This window comes from Leucopleurus acutus (genome assembly GCF_964270905.1).
Source record: "Leucopleurus acutus genome assembly, chromosome: 7".
NCBI classification, from domain to species: domain Eukaryota; kingdom Metazoa; phylum Chordata; class Mammalia; order Artiodactyla; family Delphinidae; genus Leucopleurus; species Leucopleurus acutus.
Genome location: NC_139150.1, coordinates 32,907,040 through 32,925,027, shown reverse-complemented (window position 1 = coordinate 32,925,027; position 17,988 = coordinate 32,907,040). Strand labels below are relative to the sequence as shown.

The 17,988-nt window shown below is 49.2% G+C and overlaps 1 protein-coding gene across 1 annotated transcript in view; it reads left to right on the top strand.

Moving 5' to 3' along the window:
- Positions 1-17,988, top strand: part of COL15A1 (collagen type XV alpha 1 chain) — a gene marked incomplete at both ends in the record, with an annotated part of 103,045 nt that overhangs the window by 66,431 nt on the left and 18,626 nt on the right. Inside the window, 14 exons of the mRNA XM_082843699.1 lie at positions 1,546-1,581; positions 1,999-2,139; positions 2,321-2,389; positions 3,210-3,245; positions 3,352-3,435; positions 4,738-4,803; positions 7,225-7,260; positions 9,355-9,417; positions 11,797-11,865; positions 11,973-12,008; positions 15,059-15,112; positions 15,213-15,272; positions 16,759-16,827; positions 16,945-16,986. Coding sequence (XP_082699825.1) covers positions 1,546-1,581; positions 1,999-2,139; positions 2,321-2,389; positions 3,210-3,245; positions 3,352-3,435; positions 4,738-4,803; positions 7,225-7,260; positions 9,355-9,417; positions 11,797-11,865; positions 11,973-12,008; positions 15,059-15,112; positions 15,213-15,272; positions 16,759-16,827; positions 16,945-16,986 — 861 coding nt within the window. The remainder of the gene's footprint in view (positions 1-1,545; positions 1,582-1,998; positions 2,140-2,320; positions 2,390-3,209; positions 3,246-3,351; positions 3,436-4,737; positions 4,804-7,224; positions 7,261-9,354; positions 9,418-11,796; positions 11,866-11,972; positions 12,009-15,058; positions 15,113-15,212; positions 15,273-16,758; positions 16,828-16,944; positions 16,987-17,988) is intronic.

Genomic DNA, 17,988 nt, shown 5'->3' with positions numbered 1-17,988 from the left:
TGTTTCTTGGCTGTAATATCCTCCCTTTTCTCCCTGAGAATATATAGTATTTACTTAGACTCCTGATTGGATCGTGTTCTTAGCTGTTTCCTCAGGAAACCTTCCATGGTTGATGTTGTCGTTTCTCTTTTGGAGTGTTGCCTCTCCTCAAATGTGTAGTGTTTCTTGTTTGTGTGTTTGCTTTAGCAATTGGAATCCCTCTTTAGTCTGTTTCCTGCCTCTGTACAAATTACTAGGGAGTTGGGTGGTAGCTACTTCTGCAGGTTTCAGGAAGGCGACGGGAAGAGTAGGATGTACCATCAGGCAGGGTACCTCAACAGCTGATCTTAGGTGTTTGGGGTACCCCTGGACCTCCCAGGGTCCACTAGCCACCTGGGGCTCTGCCCTATCCCTTTGCTCCAGTAAACAACTCTTATTATCCTTGTAGCAGGAGTGGAAGTGGGAGGTGAGGGGAGATGGGCAGGGCTCCATGGCTATCTAGCTCCAGAGTTTCAACCTATCTCCCTGTCAGAGCCACACCCTGCTCCTGGCTTCTGCTCCTTCCTTGCCTGCTATTTTTCTACCTGTGGTTCCTCTCCACCGCTGGAGCCTCTGGCTTCAGCTTCCCATGTTTTCTCTTTGCCATTCCTCACTGTTTCAGATTCAGTATCACTCGCCATCTTATTTTTGAGCATGACTATTTTGGAACTATCCACTCTGTCATTGCTATGGATTTGATATAGGAAGGGGAATCTGGCCCAGGGAAAGAGGGGTTTGGGAGAAGGCACAGCCTTAGATGGCGGGTGTATCACGGTGTCAGGGCCTTCTGTGTGGCCGTGCAATTGCTGGCTTCTTCTCTTGTGGGTGCTTCTGTGGTTTCCTTGGAGGTTCTCTAGCGGGGAGCCCCCGACTGCAGTCCTCTGATGTAGTGCAGTGTCTCCTGTGCTGGCCACTCCTGACCATCAGCCCCCATCGGTCCTCCCCTCTATCTGAGCTCGCAGCTGACTCCTTTCCTTGGGATCCACATCTGACCCCGCAGGAAACCTGTACTGTGTCTCCCATTGGCGGTGGACACGCAACCTGCTTTAGAGACCCCACCCCACCCCCATTTTGGGGCTATTCCAGCCAGATTTTGGTCTTTAGATTTTTCCAGAAGAGAACCAGCCATCATCCACATATCCCCAGAAGCCTAGGGAATACGTATCAAATTCTTGAAGTCCCTTCCCTTGGCTTCGAGGAGGGGAATCGGGCCCACCCAGTACACTGACAGCTCTCCAAGGGAATTCTTCCTCTGCAATCTCTTCCTGGTTAATCTTCAACTTCTCCTTTTCACTCTTGAGGTAGGTGATGAGATAATAGTTGGAAGGTGGGTTTCACAAGCTTTCAGCATGACCTGCTTAGCAAACTCACAACTACTGTAATGGGCTCAGGTTTGAGACATCAGTCAGAACTGAGCAGGAAGAGTCCCATTTTAATGTCCTGTTACTTAAGAGTCTGAAATCCTGCGTTTTCTTTTAAACGTACCTAATGAAATATATATTAATTGGCCCCGATTTTTTTTTTCAGGGAGCAAGAGGACGTAATGGCTCATTTGGTGAAAAGGTAAAAAATGAAAATGAAGAAGAACAAGCTTTCTCCTCCTTCCTCCCCTCTCTCTGAGTTTAGTATAATTGAACTGTTGGGCTAGAGTATTGAATGTATAAATGTCATGGATCAGAGAGAAACATCTGGAAGGAACTGCTTGGGAAAGGCAGAACAGCTGGAGCAGAGTGAATAACCCACCAGGTTTTCTCCTTTCTCACCCACCCCACCCTCATTCATTCAATGAGCGCCATTAGCTTATCTCCGAGTGAAATGTCAATTGGCAAGATGGCTGTTTCTGTACAATCAAGTAGCGCTGATCAGAGAATCCAACGATCTAATTAAGTTCAAAGAACAATTTTCTGACTCGGTTGCGGATGTTGTTCCTTCCATGAGTGACTCCAAGGCTAGATAATCAGCCTGTCCCCTTCCTTACAGGGTGATCCCGGCAACAGAGGCTTACCAGGACCCCCAGGGAAAAATGGACAAGTTGGCGCTCCTGGGGTCATGGGACCCCCAGGGCCCCCTGGACCCCCTGGGCCCCGAGGCCCTGGATGTACAATGGGACTTGGATTTGAGGTGCGTTTCCTCCTTTCTGTGGTTAAAGAACAACGTGCGCTAAGGACTACCGGAAAGGCCAGCTAACTGAACGCCAAGGTGGTGCTGATTCCCCACTGAGCCCCAGCTCCCAGCATCACACCTGGCACAGGGAGGTGCTCGGGAATCAGTACTGAAATTCTCATTCTTCTTCCTTCCCTAGGATACTGAAGGCTCTGGGAGCATCAGGCTGTTGCAGGAGCCCAGAATCTCTGGACCAACGGCTTCAAGTGTAGGTTGACTTTTTACACCTTCATTCTGAGGATTGTCATGCTGTCACACTGGAGTGGAGAGGCTGTGGGGTGCCATCCTGGCTCTGCTACTTTCTCTAATTTACCCGCTCTGCGCCTCCAGCTTCCAGCTGTGTGGTGGGGAGACCAGGTGCTCTTTATAGCTTGTTTCTTTGAGGAGTAGCACAGAGGTTTTGCACAAAACATCATGTGGGAGAACTTGAAAATTATCTTTCTCTCTCTCCGCAGTCCCTTACCATCAAGCATCTCTGCTTCATTGCCTCCTTCCTGCCGCCCATTCAAGACTCACACTTTGCCCCGTTTCAGAATCCCTTGCTCCTAACAAGTACCCTCCCCCACTACATCTACCCCCCAGGGAGGTGTTGTCCATCTTCTTCTATGACACCTGCTCTCAAGAGGACCAATCCCCAGGATCTCATTATATTTGAGATCCAACTGGTACCCAGAGCTGAGCACACCAGTGCAGGAGGAGCTGAGCCTCGCCAAGGGGAGCAGCACAGCCCCCTCCATGATTGAATAGGAAGACCTCCCCCACACCCCAGATGCAGAGTGCTCTGGGTTCAGGGTCAAAAGGACACTCACCCCGTGCTGGGAGAGGGCCTCTGGTCCTCTTACTGTCTGGGAGATATTCCTTCCTTCTGACTCTGTAAGGGGAATTTGCCCCTCATCTTTTGCTCCCATTATCTGGGACAAAATCCTTGTAAGAGCTTAGGGAGAGATGGCAAGATGGGAGGATAGATGGAGCGTGGACAAAGTGAATAGAAAAAAACCCAAAGAATATTTGTTTGTCTGTTTTGCCAGGGTCCCAAAGGAGAAAAAGGAGACCAGGGACCCAAGGTGAGGTCACAGATCTGAAGTGGGGGTGAGAGAAATTTTCAGCCTGGTTCTAGGAGCATTATCCACATACAGTGAATTTTTTTTCCACTCTCACTGCTATATCCAGGGTGAAAGAGGGATGGATGGAGCCAGCATTGTGGGACCCCCTGGGCCCAGGGGGCTACCAGGGCGCATCGAGGTCTTATCTAGTGTGAGTATCACCAGGTATCACCAGCATGGCTGCTTTTGCTAAAGGGGAGGGAAGGTTGTCCACAACTTCAGGGCCTTCAGGGCTGCTCTTTATGCAGGGGGCACGTAGCTGGCGTCTGGTGTTGGAGTTCCTACCTGCCAGCATGGCCCACCTGTCTGTTCCTACCCTGGTACCACTATTGTCACACATAGTGTGTCCAGAACCCTCTCTTCTGGTTGGCAGCATTTGCAGTCAGGAGACTGAGTGTAACAGAGCTGTAACCAAGAGGCAAGGAACATAAGTGGGGGAATGAGGGAGGAAAGATGGTTTAGGTTATGAGAAATCAAGGAAGACTTTCTGGAAGAAGTCTCCTTGAGCAGGGACTTGAAAGCTAAGAAGGATTTACCAGGTAAGTATGGAGGACAGGACTTCCAGAACTCAGGTGGTCAAGACACTCTGAGCCGAAGCGCAGAAGAGAAAAACATGGATGTGTCCAAGGCACAGGGAGCTGATGGGCATGGGGGTGGGTGGAGAGCGATGGAAATTTGGAGAGAAGACTGGGATGTGGGCTGGGACACGATCACAGCCACTGAATATTAGAACATCACATTTGTGAAAAACTCTTGCCCTTCCAAAAGAAATAATGTCATACTGGGACATGACAGAAAGACAAAAAGTCCCAAATAAGTGGAAAAAAGAATGACTAGAGTTTTTTTTTTGTTTTTTTTTTAAAGTATGATTAAAAAATATCAAGTATAGGTAAGGGTGTAGTGAAATAGATAATCTCACGTACTTTGTTGGAAGTGTAAGTTGTACGGCCCCTTTAGACAGCTCTTTGGCAATCTGTTAAAACTAAAAATGTTCATACTGAAAACTTCCATATGGAAAGACCTCCATGCTGTATGATTGAGTGAAAAAAGCAAGTTGAAGAATAATACCTACAGCCTGATGCCATTTATATAAAATAACCACATGGACAAACACACACACACACACCCAACAACACTGTTTTCTGTGGGTATTAATATTAATTTATAATTATATAACATATAAATATAATATTTAAATATATATATTTAAAATTATAAAAGAAAAAAGGCATTTACGTATGGTGCAATTTTAAGATTAATCGAAGAGGAAAGTGATAAGGCGGCTCAGGGCTGTGTCGTAAGTGGGAGGGATGGGTGTGTTGGTAGTGGGTGGGTGTTGTCAGTGTCTGCTTGTGTCTGCCATGCGGGGTGACTTCAGTTAAAGCCTCACAGCCAGGAGCAAGGTGGGACACGTGCCACCCTCTGTCTCTTTGTCTGATTTTTCTCTTTTCAGCCTTTGATCAACATCACCCATGGATTCATGAATCTTTCGGACATTCCTGAGCTCATCGGGCCTCCGGTGTGTATCCACAGCTGCCCTAGAGTGAGGGTCCTACCCAGACACCCCAGCTGAAACTAAGTTGGGTTGGTTTGGAATCCTTTGAGCTCCTGAAGCATAGAGCTAGAGTGTCTCGAAGTAGTGAATAGAAAGAGAGCTTTGCATTTCTGAGAAGTTGCTGTCACATTAATTTGTGCAGGGAGTTTTGTCCAATGCAGTGGAAGCTTCCAGTCCCTTGCATCAGAAATGTGTGTAATGGAAATCAGAGAATCATAAGTAACAAATTGATAGATGTCTGAGCAGTGCTTTGGGCATGCTTTTATTTACATGATCTCATTTCCCAGAATGGGAGGAGCCTAGAGAGACCTATCCTTGTGCTGATGGGGAAACTGTCGCATGAGGAGGGAATGTGACTGGCTTCAGTCTTTCTGGCCCCATTTAGAGATCACACAAAGAAGCTATGTTATTTCTGCAAGTCCACAGAGTCTGTCCCTGACACAACAGGACCTAAGAGGAAGGAAGCTTCCTCCTGCAGTCTGTGCAATGAATCCACACTGCATCTTCCATATCTGCTGGTGACAGCTGGGGAGAGAGGAAAGAGCTCTGGCCTTAGGAGCCTTGGGTTCCAGCCCCATCTCCTCTACATAATGCTCTGAGACTCTCATCATCTCTCTGATAACACCTCACCAGCCTTTGGGGCAGCTTATAAGAGGTGATGGATGCGAAACTGCTTTGCAAACTGTGGCACTCTGTGGAAGCCGACACAGAGATTGAGGCTTATACTTCCACAGCTGCGCAGTCCAGATGTCTGCCGGGGCCACCCGCCCTGCAGTCCCCAGTGAGGTTGGCCTGAACCTCTGCCATCCACATCCTAGGGAAAATTCAGTGCTCTCCCCAAGGCTTCTGCAAATATCAGCACGATTCCTTTAGAGCCGGTATCTCCTGCTGAGTGGCCTCTGTTGGTGGGTCATTTCACTGTCTCTTCTGTACTACATCCAGTGGGTCTCCCTTTCCTTGATTTCTACTAAAATCATCCAGAACACCCCAGTAAGCAAAGCCTAAAGCAAACAAGCAAGTCATTTCACAAAAGTTTTTCCCAAACTATTGGGGGTTTAGAGTGTTAGGTGGCTTAATTCTAAAGCAAAACACAGACAGCCTAAGATCTAAGAATCAACATCTCTGTTCTAAGAGTCCTTGGGCCTTGTCTGCCCCCACCCCTTCTCTCTTTTCCCCACCTGAGGATCCTCCTCCTGTTCCAATCCCTGACCTCCTCTTTGGCAAATCCAGGCCCTGAAGGGGAAGATTAAGATTTTCCAACTCAGAGGCAGTTCCCTCCCAGCTGTACCTTTATACTTTTCCACTCTACTATATGTACATCATATAGATATATGTATATAGTATATTATATGTATACACACACACACACACACACACACATGTTAGTCCTTTGTTACTTCTGCATCCTCAGATTCAACAAACCTTGGATAAAAAGTGCTGAAAAAAAAAATTCCAGAAAGCTTCAAAAAGCAAAACTTGAATTTGCTGCATGCTAGCAATTATTTACATAGCTTTTACATTGGTTTTACAGCTATTTACATAGCATTTACATTGTATTAGGTGTTATAAGTAATCTAGAGATGATTTAAAGTGTATGGGTATATGGAGTATGTATGTAGGTTATATGCCAACACTACACCATTTTATATAAGGGCCTTGAGCATCTGCGGATTTTGGTATCCACAGGGGATCCTGAAACCAATACCCCTCGGATACCAAGGGACGACTGTACAGTATATTGAGAAAGTTGTTGCCGTTCAGTTATATCTCTCTGTATATATATATTCTGCCAAACTCTATGTCTTTAATAGGTATGTGGGTATCTGGGCTTGGAGGAAAAAGAGTCCTGGCCCCATGTGGAGTGAACCACAAATTTTCTGTTTCCTGGAGCCTTTAAAATGGCTGGTCCTTTAAAATCCTCCCTCTTACTGAGGGAAAAGAACTGAGTCTCACCAACTGCCCCCACTTCCACCCCCAAATACCCCAGCACACCCTTTGGGCCCACTCCTCAGAGTTTAGGAACTTGTTTTCTGAGAATATTTGTGGAGGTTGAGCACTGCATTCATTGCCCCAGAGGTTTCTGATGCTGAGTGATTTCACGGAAGAGGAGGGTGGGACTTAAAGTGCCGAGAGTCCTGGCTCGGGGGAGCAGAGGCTCCAGACTCCTGAGCAGCTCCTGGCTCTGTGCTGACTAGTGTGTGACTGCACGGTTCCTTCCCCTCCCGGGCCGCGGCGTCCTCTGCAAAATGGATCCTGAGCCCCACTGTGTGGGAACATGCTTGGGCCTTTGGAAGGTGCTGGAGGGAGTGGGCCCCTGAGGTACAGGTTCCTGTTGGCCTGGCAATGCTGCTCCTAACCTGCCTGCTTTGTCTGTCTGTGTCACAGGGCCCCGAGGGCATGCCTGGGCTGCCAGGATTTCAAGTGAGTAACACAATAGCCATCTTCCTTTGTGCCCCGAGGCTGTATGCATTCTGTTCCTTCCACCTGGAATACCGTTCCTCTCCATCTGCACAACTGACCTCTAGCGCCGTCTTGTTCATGTAGCCTTTCCTCATTGCCCCCATCTAGAGTGATCCTTCCTTCCTTTGAATCCCATAGGGCTTTATTTTCACCTCTGCTGTCGTTCTTTTCTGTCTTGAATAACAGTTATTTGTACCCTTATTGTTTTTTCCTGAACTGTACTGTGACCAGCTTGCAGGGGGTCAGGTCTTGTTCATCTCTTTCTAGCCCAGGGCAGCCAGAGCCAGAGCTGGAGTCGGTGGTTGGCTTCCTATAAATGAGTGGATGAATCAAGCATTTCAAATAGATAGAGTCCGAGTAGATAAAAATCCCTGGAGAGAGAGGACGGTGGCGATGGAGGATGGAGAGAGGGGAATCATAGCCTGGAAGTCCAAAATTAATAGTCTGTGTGCACCACGCTATGGGGCTTCCACCATGGAAGGTGAAAATGCATTTCTGTGTAGCAAGTGATCAGTTTAGTCTAAAAGTTTGAGCCTGCACTGAAGCCCAAGGCTCCAGAGTGAAATCTGCACAATTTCTCCATACATTGCAGCTCTGAAACGCCTAATGCCAATGGTGACACGCGCTGCTTCCAGGATAAATGAACGAAATTTATCAAAAAATGTAATAGAGGGCTTCCCTGGTGGCGCAGTGGCTGAGAGTCCGCCTGCTGATGCAGGGGACACGGGTTCGTGCCCCAGTCCGGGAAGATCCCACATGCCGCGGAGCGGCTGGGCCCGTGAGCCATGGCCGCTGAGCCTGTGCGTCCGGAGCCTGTGCTCCGCAATGGGAGAGGCCACAACAGTGAGAGGCCCGCGTACAGCAAAAAAAAAAAAAAAAAGTAATAGAAACTTGTTGTTGATGGTAGAATTATAATGATCTCTTTTTCTTTTTTTAATACTTTTCTGAACTTCTACATTTTTTAAAAGGAGCATGTGCTATGCTGACACTAAAAATACATGGGAACTAGACATTAAAAAACAGGAGAGGGTGGCAGCCATGGAGAAGACCTCTTAATTAGGAAGAGAAGAGGCCAGAACTGTGAGCTTGAGCTCCACCCCACCTTGGCTGCTCCAAAGCCAGAGCATTTTCCAGACACATTTTTCTCTAAATGACTGGTTCTGTGTTCCCGAGGGAGACCTAGGCTCCCCAGAAGAGCCTTTGGGACCACTTCAGGAGTAAGGAGGGGGCCAAGTAGGCAGGATCCAGTCCACTGCTGAGGCTCCATTTGATCTATTTTATACATTGGGCTTTTGTTTGACTTTACTTGAAAAAGGAGAATGAAAAGAGTTTCACTGCTAAAAAATAATAATAACAAATATTTGAAGGCCACTGCGTTAACCCAGAAGGTAGGGACTTGTGAAAAGGTAAATTGCAATAAAGTGTTGAACCTCTTTTTTAGGGGCAGACGTCTGGCAGTGTGAGTCATTGTCACAGATATTAAGTGTATGTTGGAGTTGAGACGAGGTCACCTCTGACCGGGTGTGCAGAATTTTGGTTCTGCAGAGGGAATGGCGGTGGTGGGCGGGTGAGGGGTACAGAGAGGCTAAGGGGATAGGCTCGCCCCTGGTGGAGTGACAGGAGTGGAAGATGAGACGCTGAGGCCGGCTGGGATCAGTTTAGGTGTCAGGCTAGGATGTTTGGATCCCATCCCGTAGGTAGTGGGGAGCCAGAGAAGGGGCAGGATTCATGGAGGGTGAATGATGGGGGCGGTGGGCTGCAGGACGGCCCCGAGGACCCATGGGTGAGCAGAGGCAGCAGGCAGTTTCAATGGTGCCCATTGGAGGAAACCACAGTTCAAAGAGGAGTGGGGCCTCCAGGCCGCCTAACACTCAGTGCTGTCTTCTTTCCACCAGACCACAATTTCTAGACCACTTAATATTAGGAAAACATCGTGACTAATTGTGACTTCCACTGGCACTCTGTGTTCTTTTACTTTTTGGAACAACAACTTTGTTTAGTTAAAGCATTTTAATCTTAACAAAACACCGAATACCCTCCAATGATTCCTTCTAGGGACCCAGAGGACCAAAAGGTGACACTGGTGTGCCTGGATTTCCAGGACTAAAAGGAGAACAGGTAAGAAGGGCCCAGCTATCTGGGTGGGATTGTGCTCTAGAACCTGGTAAATATTTCGAATGGGCTGAAAGTAGCTGTTAACTTTTTAAAAATTTGAGATATAACTCACACACCATAAAATTCACCCCTTTCAACTGTGAAATTCAGTGACTTTTAGTATATTCACAAGGTTGTGCAGCCATCACCACTACCTAATTCTAGAATATTTTCATCATGCCCAAAGAAACACTGTATCTAGTAGCAGTCACTCCCCGGCTGTTAACTTTCATGATCTCAAGGTTCTTCCAGGGTGAAGGTGGGGTGGGGTGGGGTGGGTGGAGAAGCAGATTTTCATCATAGTTTGGAAAGAGAACTCAACCCAATGCTCCCTTGAACGCTGTGCTTTGTCTAACTGCCCGCGGGCACCTGCATTAGAGTGTGCGCTCCCCGAGGGCAGGCACATCCACTTTCTTTTCTGTAGCTCCAGTACTTAGCACTGCGCCTGGTACACAAATGGCACTTAAAACATTTGTTGGATGAAAAGATGTATAAGTAATGAATACAATGATGCTAATATTTAGAAGTCATTATTTTATTAAACTATTATTAGTGTAAGCGGGGGCATTCCAGAAGTTGTGGAATATTTAGCATGCAGAGCACTTCCTGAAAATTCCAAGGGCATTGAAATGACCTTTGTACCCTTCCACATTTGCCTCTTAGAATTAATTTCCCAGTTGGTTTTTATAGATAAGGGGAGAGTGACGTCCATAAATGGATTGCAGTTATTCTGGATTGGATTCATTTATTCATCCATCCATTTATATACTCATCCAGGTTACATCCATTCCCTAAGGTGTGCCAGCCAGTTTCCTATACTAGGCACTAGGGATAGAGAAATAAGATGTGAGGAACAGACATGCAGACAGCCAGCAGAGTGCATGGTCATTGCTGTAACAGGGGTCTGTATAAAGCCAGTGGGAGCAGCCCTGAGCCTGCCTTGGGGAGTCAAGGAGGGTGTGTGTGTCTCTAAGAGGAGGGAGCATTAGGTTACTCTCTTTCCTTCCTCCCCTCACCGTTTTCCACTAGCCCCATGGAGGGGGAGAGAGTCTCCAGTGTCTGTTGGGCCACAGTTCCAGGAGGTGGAGGGTTCAGTGTGCTGGGTCTGAGTTTAGTGTTACATGGGACCATGTCTTGGGATGCCTTTTTTGCCACGGGCCTACAGAGATGGCGTGGGGTCAGGGCAGTTCTGGCTTGGGAGGAGGCCTGGTCAAGCAGGATTGGCTCTTGCTTTAAACGCTCTGTTTTCTATGTGGCGAGGCCGGGTGAATCTAGAGGGACCTACGTGCCATCTCTCCCCTAATCCCCTGCCCCTTTGAAAACTGGGAAGAGCGCCCAGGCAGGTCTGCTCTGATCCTCGCAGCCAACGCGCTTTCTCTCGCTCTGCCTCTAATGCTTTTGTGCTTGCTTCTTCTTGCTGCTGGCGTGCTCAGGACCGCTTTTCCTCACCAGCGAAGTGGTAAGATCCAAATACCGGGTGTGGGCTTGGGGGACGGAGAGGAGAGGCTGCTTGGCTTGCTTTGGCACCACTGCCTTGGCTGCTTCCAGCCCTGTTGAAGGGAGACTTTCGTGTGGTCCAGCCCAGTTCCCCAGGGGCTAGCATTGAAGTCTGGGGCCAGAGCCTTGAATGGTTCCTCTCCCTGGCCTTTTCTCTGGACATATATCTTCTTGGAAGCCTCCTGGGATAGCAGATGGCCCTGCTGAGCACAGGATTGGGGGCAGGATCCTGTGTCCCTGCCACCTGTCTACCCATCTCCCCTATTTCCCAGCAACTGAGATAACTTTGCCTGATCAAGTGAGCATTTGCACAGGAGCCTGGAGTTTGGAGGCAAAGTTTCACATGGAGACTCAGGGCCCCTGTGTTGGAGAGGCCTCCACTGTTCATGCTGTCATCACTTTCCCAATTTTAGATGTTTTAACAAGACTAAGGATTCTAGGTGGGAACAGATCTCAAGTCGAGTTGTTAGGAAAGCAAGCCACCAAATACATTAGGAACCAGAGGTTCTCAGGGGGTAGCCACACAGCCAGAGGTGGGACGGACCTTGTTGGGACTGATTCCTGGAGGGTTGAGAGTGGGGATGCTGATCTGGCAGCAGAGGGAGCCCCAGAGGGGCTTGCAGGACCCCAACCTGTGCTTTCGGACAGTAACTGATGGTACATGGAGCGAACAGTCCAGAGAACATTTAATGACTTAGGAGGCTATGCAGTATTCTAGCAAGAGGTCATTGTCGGGCAGTGGGGCTGGAGAGGCAGCGTGAAGGCCAGAGAAATCATGGCGATGAGCCTCTGGATAAGGCGGTGAGGCGGAGGCCCGGCTTCATCAAAAGGTTCTCTGAATTGCAGGGTGAGAAGGGAGAGCCGGGCGCCATCCTGACGGGGGATATTCCTCTGGAAAGGCTGAGGACCCGAAAGGTAACTATGTCACCAGATCCTGAAGGCACACATCTTCTACATCCTATCTTTGCTTCTGTCGCAAACCGTGTGCATCTGAGTGACAAGTCCGTGTCTCCCTGTTTTAGGGTGAACCTGGAGAGCGTGGAGCCCCGGGACCGATGGTAAGCCAGAGCGTCTCGCCCCTGCATCTGGACTGGGGTTTGAAGCATTTATCGTACTTTGGCTCAACTAGATTGAGTTGTCCCAGCTGTGAAAATAAAAAGGATGTGGCAAAATGTATCTGTGTCAAGGGTAGGCTAACTGCAATTAAATAAAATCTCAGTGGTTCAGCACGATAGCAGCTTAGTTCTCACTTATGCAGAGTCCACTGTGGTGGTTCCCAGTTGGGCATCTCCCCTCCAGGCAGTGACTCTGGGACCCAGGATGCTTGCATCCTGTGACTCTGCCCTCTGGTGGATTCAGGGCCACAATGGCATCTTCCAGCTGATAGGCTGAGGTTGGGGAGGGGAAAGAGACCATGGAAGATGATGTACTCCACTTCTGGCCAGACCTCTGATGCAGGAGGTGGGGGTGGAAGTGGGGGTGGGGATAGGTCTCAGAAATGTGGTTTAGCTGTGTGCCCAGAAGGAGAGGGGAAGTGGATGGTGGTGAGACCCACAGTTGTATGGGTCTTGCCAGCTAAAGATTGTCATTACCCAGGGAACCTGGGCCTTTTGGCTTCTGGTCTTGGGTCTGCTGCCCATTTGCTGTATGACCTCAAACAAGTCCTCTTCTCTCTCTGGGCTTTTGTCTTCCCATCTATAAGTGAGGGTATTGAATGAGTACTTGATGACATCATAGCGTCCTTCTTGCCTTACTGCTCCAGGAATCTATAATTTTGGGGGGCTGCTGAACAATTTTTAAGCTACCAGTTCTCTCCAGATGAACCCTAAACTTGTCCCTCGTATATTTCTTTCCAAAGAACAAAGAAAACTCAGAGAACATCCACCACGGGTCAGATAGTGATGCTTCAACACAGATCATCTCATTGCATTTTCACCACCCTAAGAGGCTAATGTCTGAACCCCCATTTTATAGACCGGGAAACCGAGGTTAAAGAGGTTAAGTAACTAGCCCACTGCCATACAGCTTGTTAGTGACACAGCAGGGATTTGAACCCAGCCTGTCAAACTCTGTGTCCAGGTTTTTCCCAGCACACCTCACTGCCTCCAGCTGACACCTTCATTCTTCTGAAACGTTTTGAGCTGGAGAACTGCACACTGGGGCTTGAATGCAGGGTTTGTTTGAGCTGGATCTCAGGCCTGGGGAGAAAGGACCTCACATTTCTCTAACAGGCATGTGTCCTTGATGAATGGCCCATAACCTCCAAGGTGCATCCTTCAAAGGACCTTCTAAAGCCTTTGGTCCCTTAAGTCAGGCAGAATGGATGCCCTAGAGAGGTGTCCTTGGCCCTAGCTTCAGGCTAAGGCAGACTGGGAGAGTCTTGTGTTAACCACTGGGTAACACTTACTAATACCCAGTATGGTGGGAAATACTAATTGTTAGCAATGGTGGCCGGCAAGCTGCTGCAGATGGCCAGGGTAGTTATTGCCACTGAAGCCCAGCTGTGCATAGCTTGCCAAGCACAGACAGTAAGGGGGCACCTTCTTGTAATTTGCATAAGGTGGCACATGGGCTGTCTATGGCCCTCATGACGAGTATAGCTTACCACACTAGAGCCTTGTTACTCGAAGTGTGGCCCATGGACCAGCATCATCAGCATCACCTGGGAGCTCGCTGGAACAGCAAAGCCTTATGCCCCACCCCGGATCCGCTGGATCTGCATTTTGATGAGATCCAGGTGACTTGCGCACAGTGATGTTTGAGAAGCCCTGCGCTAGAACGTACCGCCACGTGGCCTGTGGCCTGTTAACTCCTTGCATTTCTTTTCCTGAGAGTAACCTGGTCTGAGTACTTTACATACAGAGCCTGTCTCAACACAGTCTATTTGCCATTCTTCAGGGTAAGTCTGAATACAGACTTATATATAGAGAGAGCAGGAAGAAGGGGCTTGATAGGCCCCAGGCTTAAACCAGTCATTCCCCTGGGAGACAGGACAGACCCAGTTACAAAACAGGAAAGGTGTCAACTGGAAGTAGAGCTTGTTCTGGGAAGAGGTGGTACATTGTATGCATCCTAGACACTGGAAGGCATGAGGGTTCCGGCAGGAGGTTGGAAAAGGGCAGTGGCTCTGGGAGCATGGGGACACAGGAAGCAAGTACTGGAATGCGGTCCATGGGCAGGGGCTCATCTGGAGAACTGGGGAGCCAGGCCAAGATTCTGGTCCTTAGGGACAGGTGGGAGCAAGTTAGGAACCAAATCCTGAAGCAGGTTATTGGGCTTGGCTGACATGAGGAGTGAAGCAGGACTGCATTATTCCAACGGGGGACATGGAGAACCCTGGGACATAAGACCTAAGGCAAAGGTCCACGTTCTGAGCTGGCCCAGCACACGGCTACCTGGGAGCTAAGGCCAGGAGCTACTGACCTCTTGCTTCTTTGTTAGCTCTGACTGGCTGAGAGGGTTGGGTCCAGCGTCTGGACTGGGGTAGAGCCCTGCAGGAGGGACTGAGCAAGTGGGTCCAGCTGAGGACAGAGAGGCCAGGGGACAAAGGAGCCAGGCAGGTGGACATTTCATAACTTCTCCTTGCCCTCCATCCTCCTATTAGTGGTTCATTGTCACCACTACCCACAAAGGTAGGCTGGATGCCCCCCATCTCCCTAGCCCTTGAGTTTCTGTTCTTTCCTTTTTAATTGAAATATATTTTACATACAGCATTGTGTACATTTAAGGTGTCCATGTTGATTTGATACATTTATATATTGTAATATGATTGCTGTTGTGGAGATAGCAGCTCTCTCACATCACATAATTATCACTTCTTTTTTGTGGTTGGAATAAAGATCTAGACTCTTAGCAGTTTGAGGATTATAATATTAATACAGCGTTGCTGTCCATATTCACTATACCGTGCATTAGATCTCCAGGACCTAGCTGTCTACTAGTTGCAAATTTGTACCTTAAACCTCACCTCTCCTATTCCCCCACCCTCCTACCCCTGGTAACCACCATCTTACTCTGTTTTTACAACTTTGGCTTTTTTAGATTCCACATATAAGTGACATCATACAGTATTTTTCTCTTTCTAATCTGGTATTTACTTTGCCTCCAGGGGCCCAAAGGACCACCAGGACACAAAGGAGAATTTGGCCTTCCTGGACGACCCGTAGGTGTTGGGGTTTCTCATATTGCATATGAGGGAGGACATGCGGGCCAGGCTGGCCTGCGGGCAGTGGGTTTACTAAGGCCTCTCCTGTGGGTTTCAGGGTCGCCCAGGACTGAATGGCCTCAAAGGCGCCAAAGGAGATCGAGGGGTCATGATGCCGGTGAGTGCCACACCAGAGACCCAGCCCCATGCTGCCCCGGGGACGCGGCCCCAGGGCCAGTGTCCAGAGGAGGGGCAGACGAGTGCCAGGTCCAGTGAGCAGGGCTCGTGGACAGAATGCTCAGGAACGTTATTCTTCCTCTGCTGCCACTTCCAAAGATCCTCCAGCCCAACCCTGTCCTCCGGCTTGCTCTCAGGAGGTCCCTGCCACCAAATCCACCTTAGTGGAGCATAGGCTTCCTTGTCCAGACCCCAGAGGGAGGGTGGGAGAACACAATCTGGGCTTTCTCAAGAAGTCTGGTTTCAAATCCCAGGTCTTCTGACTCGGGTAATATCCCATCCTTCCTGGGTTACACAGTCCTGGGGGTTTCGCATGTTGCTGGGGGTGCTCGGTGAGCGCTCTGGAGAGAACACAGAAGGTCGATCAGCTGTGTAGGCAGGGCCTCGCAAGATGACAGACACCGGAGCATCAACACGGTCCCACGTCTGCAATAAGGAAGCCAGCATTTATTGAGCACCTACTGTGTACCAGACACTCTACAAAGTGCTTTTGAGGACAGGATCTCAGTCTTGATAGTAACTCTCCTAAGAGAAACTCAGTGGTGTTCTTGTTTTACACAGGAGGAAACTAGGGCCTGTACAAGTTAGTGACTCACTGAAGGTCCCCCATTTGCTGCATGCAAATGCAGCTCAAAGTGTGTTGCTGCTTCTGTTTGCACCCCGTGGTCGCCGCTTTATATGCCTAGAAATGCAGAAATGCAATCGTATTGAATCACTGGGCACCGACTCACTCACCAAGCCTACCGGGGCTCCAGGTACAGCAGACACCGGTGCCTGCACTTGAGTGATCGCATGGAGCTTCCTCGTGGGCCGGAGGCCTCTCACCTGTGGCCATAGCCTCCCCCTCCCCCTCCCCTCCTGCAGCTTCTGCTGCAGGTCCAGCTTGGGCTCCAGGCTTGGCGGAGTAAACATTGCATGGTGTCAAGGCCAGGCTGACCTGGCTCTGAAAGTGACTCTGCCATCTAACAGGAGTTGGCATTTATTGTTACATTTATGAGGGGCTCTCCCAGGCACTGTATCCTGGGAAGGCCTCACTCCACCCGCCGCTCCATATGAGGGATGCGTCAATAGAGGTGGTGGGCTCAGTATCCTCTGAGCACTGCTCTTGGGGTCAGAATCTGGCTTCCAGTCTCCATTCCGCCATGAATTGCTGTGTGGCCTTGAGCAGGTCACTTCCCCTCTCTGGCCCTCATTATGTCCAATTGTAAACCAGCGATGATACTTGCTCTGCTGTCGTGAAGATGCAGCGAGGCCACGGATATAGGTGTGCTCTGGGAAGAGACTGGCCTACGCATGGGAAGAGTTAGTTGGCTTTAGAGGACCCTCCTTTCCTCACTGTGTCTCCAAACCCTGGGGAAGTGTCCTGCAGCTGCCTCTGCATTCATAACAACCCGAACTCAGGGATGGCCTTTCTTTCCTCCCTTTAGGGCTCACCTGGCCTACCTGGTCCTCCAGGCCCCCCAGGACCACCTGGAGCTGTGATTAACATCAAAGGAGTAAGTTGGCAGTGGGGAGGTGGGGGAGACCTGAAGGAGGAGCGGGGGACAGACCCAGACCAGCCTAAGCTGGAGTCGGGTGCCCTGATTCCCTCCTCTCATTCTCACTTCCCACAGGCCGTCTTCCCAGTTCCAGTCCGGCCACACTGCAAAACTCCAGTAAGTAGCGTATAGTCACTGCCTTGGCAGTGAAAGGCTTTGGCATAGAAAGCAACTCAGAGAAGATGAGTTTTTGTCTTGAGCCCCTTCTGTCTGTCAGTGTCCTCTTTGATGTCTTGTATCACCTGCATATAGACCCTTGAGTGACTCGAGGTTTCTAGATAATAGATTGTGGCACTGAAATGTACTGGGTCTTCTAAGGGCACACATGTGGACAGAGTGTGTCTTTTAATGCAGTCAAAAAGCAGTGTCTTTTGTTAGCTTTGTGTTAGCATGTTAGCTTCATGCTTGGAGCAGTATAAGAAGCGGGGAAATAGACCCCTTAAAATACAGATGAGAATAAAAAGGCAATTCTAACCAGCGCTCTTTACATTGGGAGCTTTGGGCTAAAATCTATGACTGTCCTTTCTCAACTGTCATATTACTGCACAGCACACAACCCTGAGAGGAGGGACTTTCTCTCCCCCTTTGTAATGAGGAAACAAACTGTGACTCAGACAAGCTCACTGACTTGTCTAAGGTCACAGGACGGACAGAGCTGGGGCCATCATGCAGGTCCCCTGACCACCAGGCAGCAGGTACAGGCACCCCAAGGGGTCAGACTCGTGGCTGGTCGTCCAGCTGGTCAGTGCAGTGTCGCCGGGGTGTCACCCGTATTAGGTGTGGGGAAAACCAGGGAGGGTGGGCCTCTCCCCATGCACAGGCATTAGTCATGGAACTGTGCATAACTATTCTCTCATTCATCCAACAAATATTTATCAAGGACTTACCAAGTGTCAAGTACAAGTGAGGGACCACAGGGGTGAACTAGACAGGCGTGGCCTCTGTTCTTGGGAGCTTGCAAATTACAGTTTAGAAGATTCTTTGAAGTGGGTTCTTAATTGATGCCTGTTGGAGGTGGTGATGAGACTTGGGTCAGAGGCTTTAAAATGACGCAGTTTGGCTGAGTGTTTGCCCAGACATCTGTCCATGTCTAAACTTTGAGACACCCAAGTCTGCATC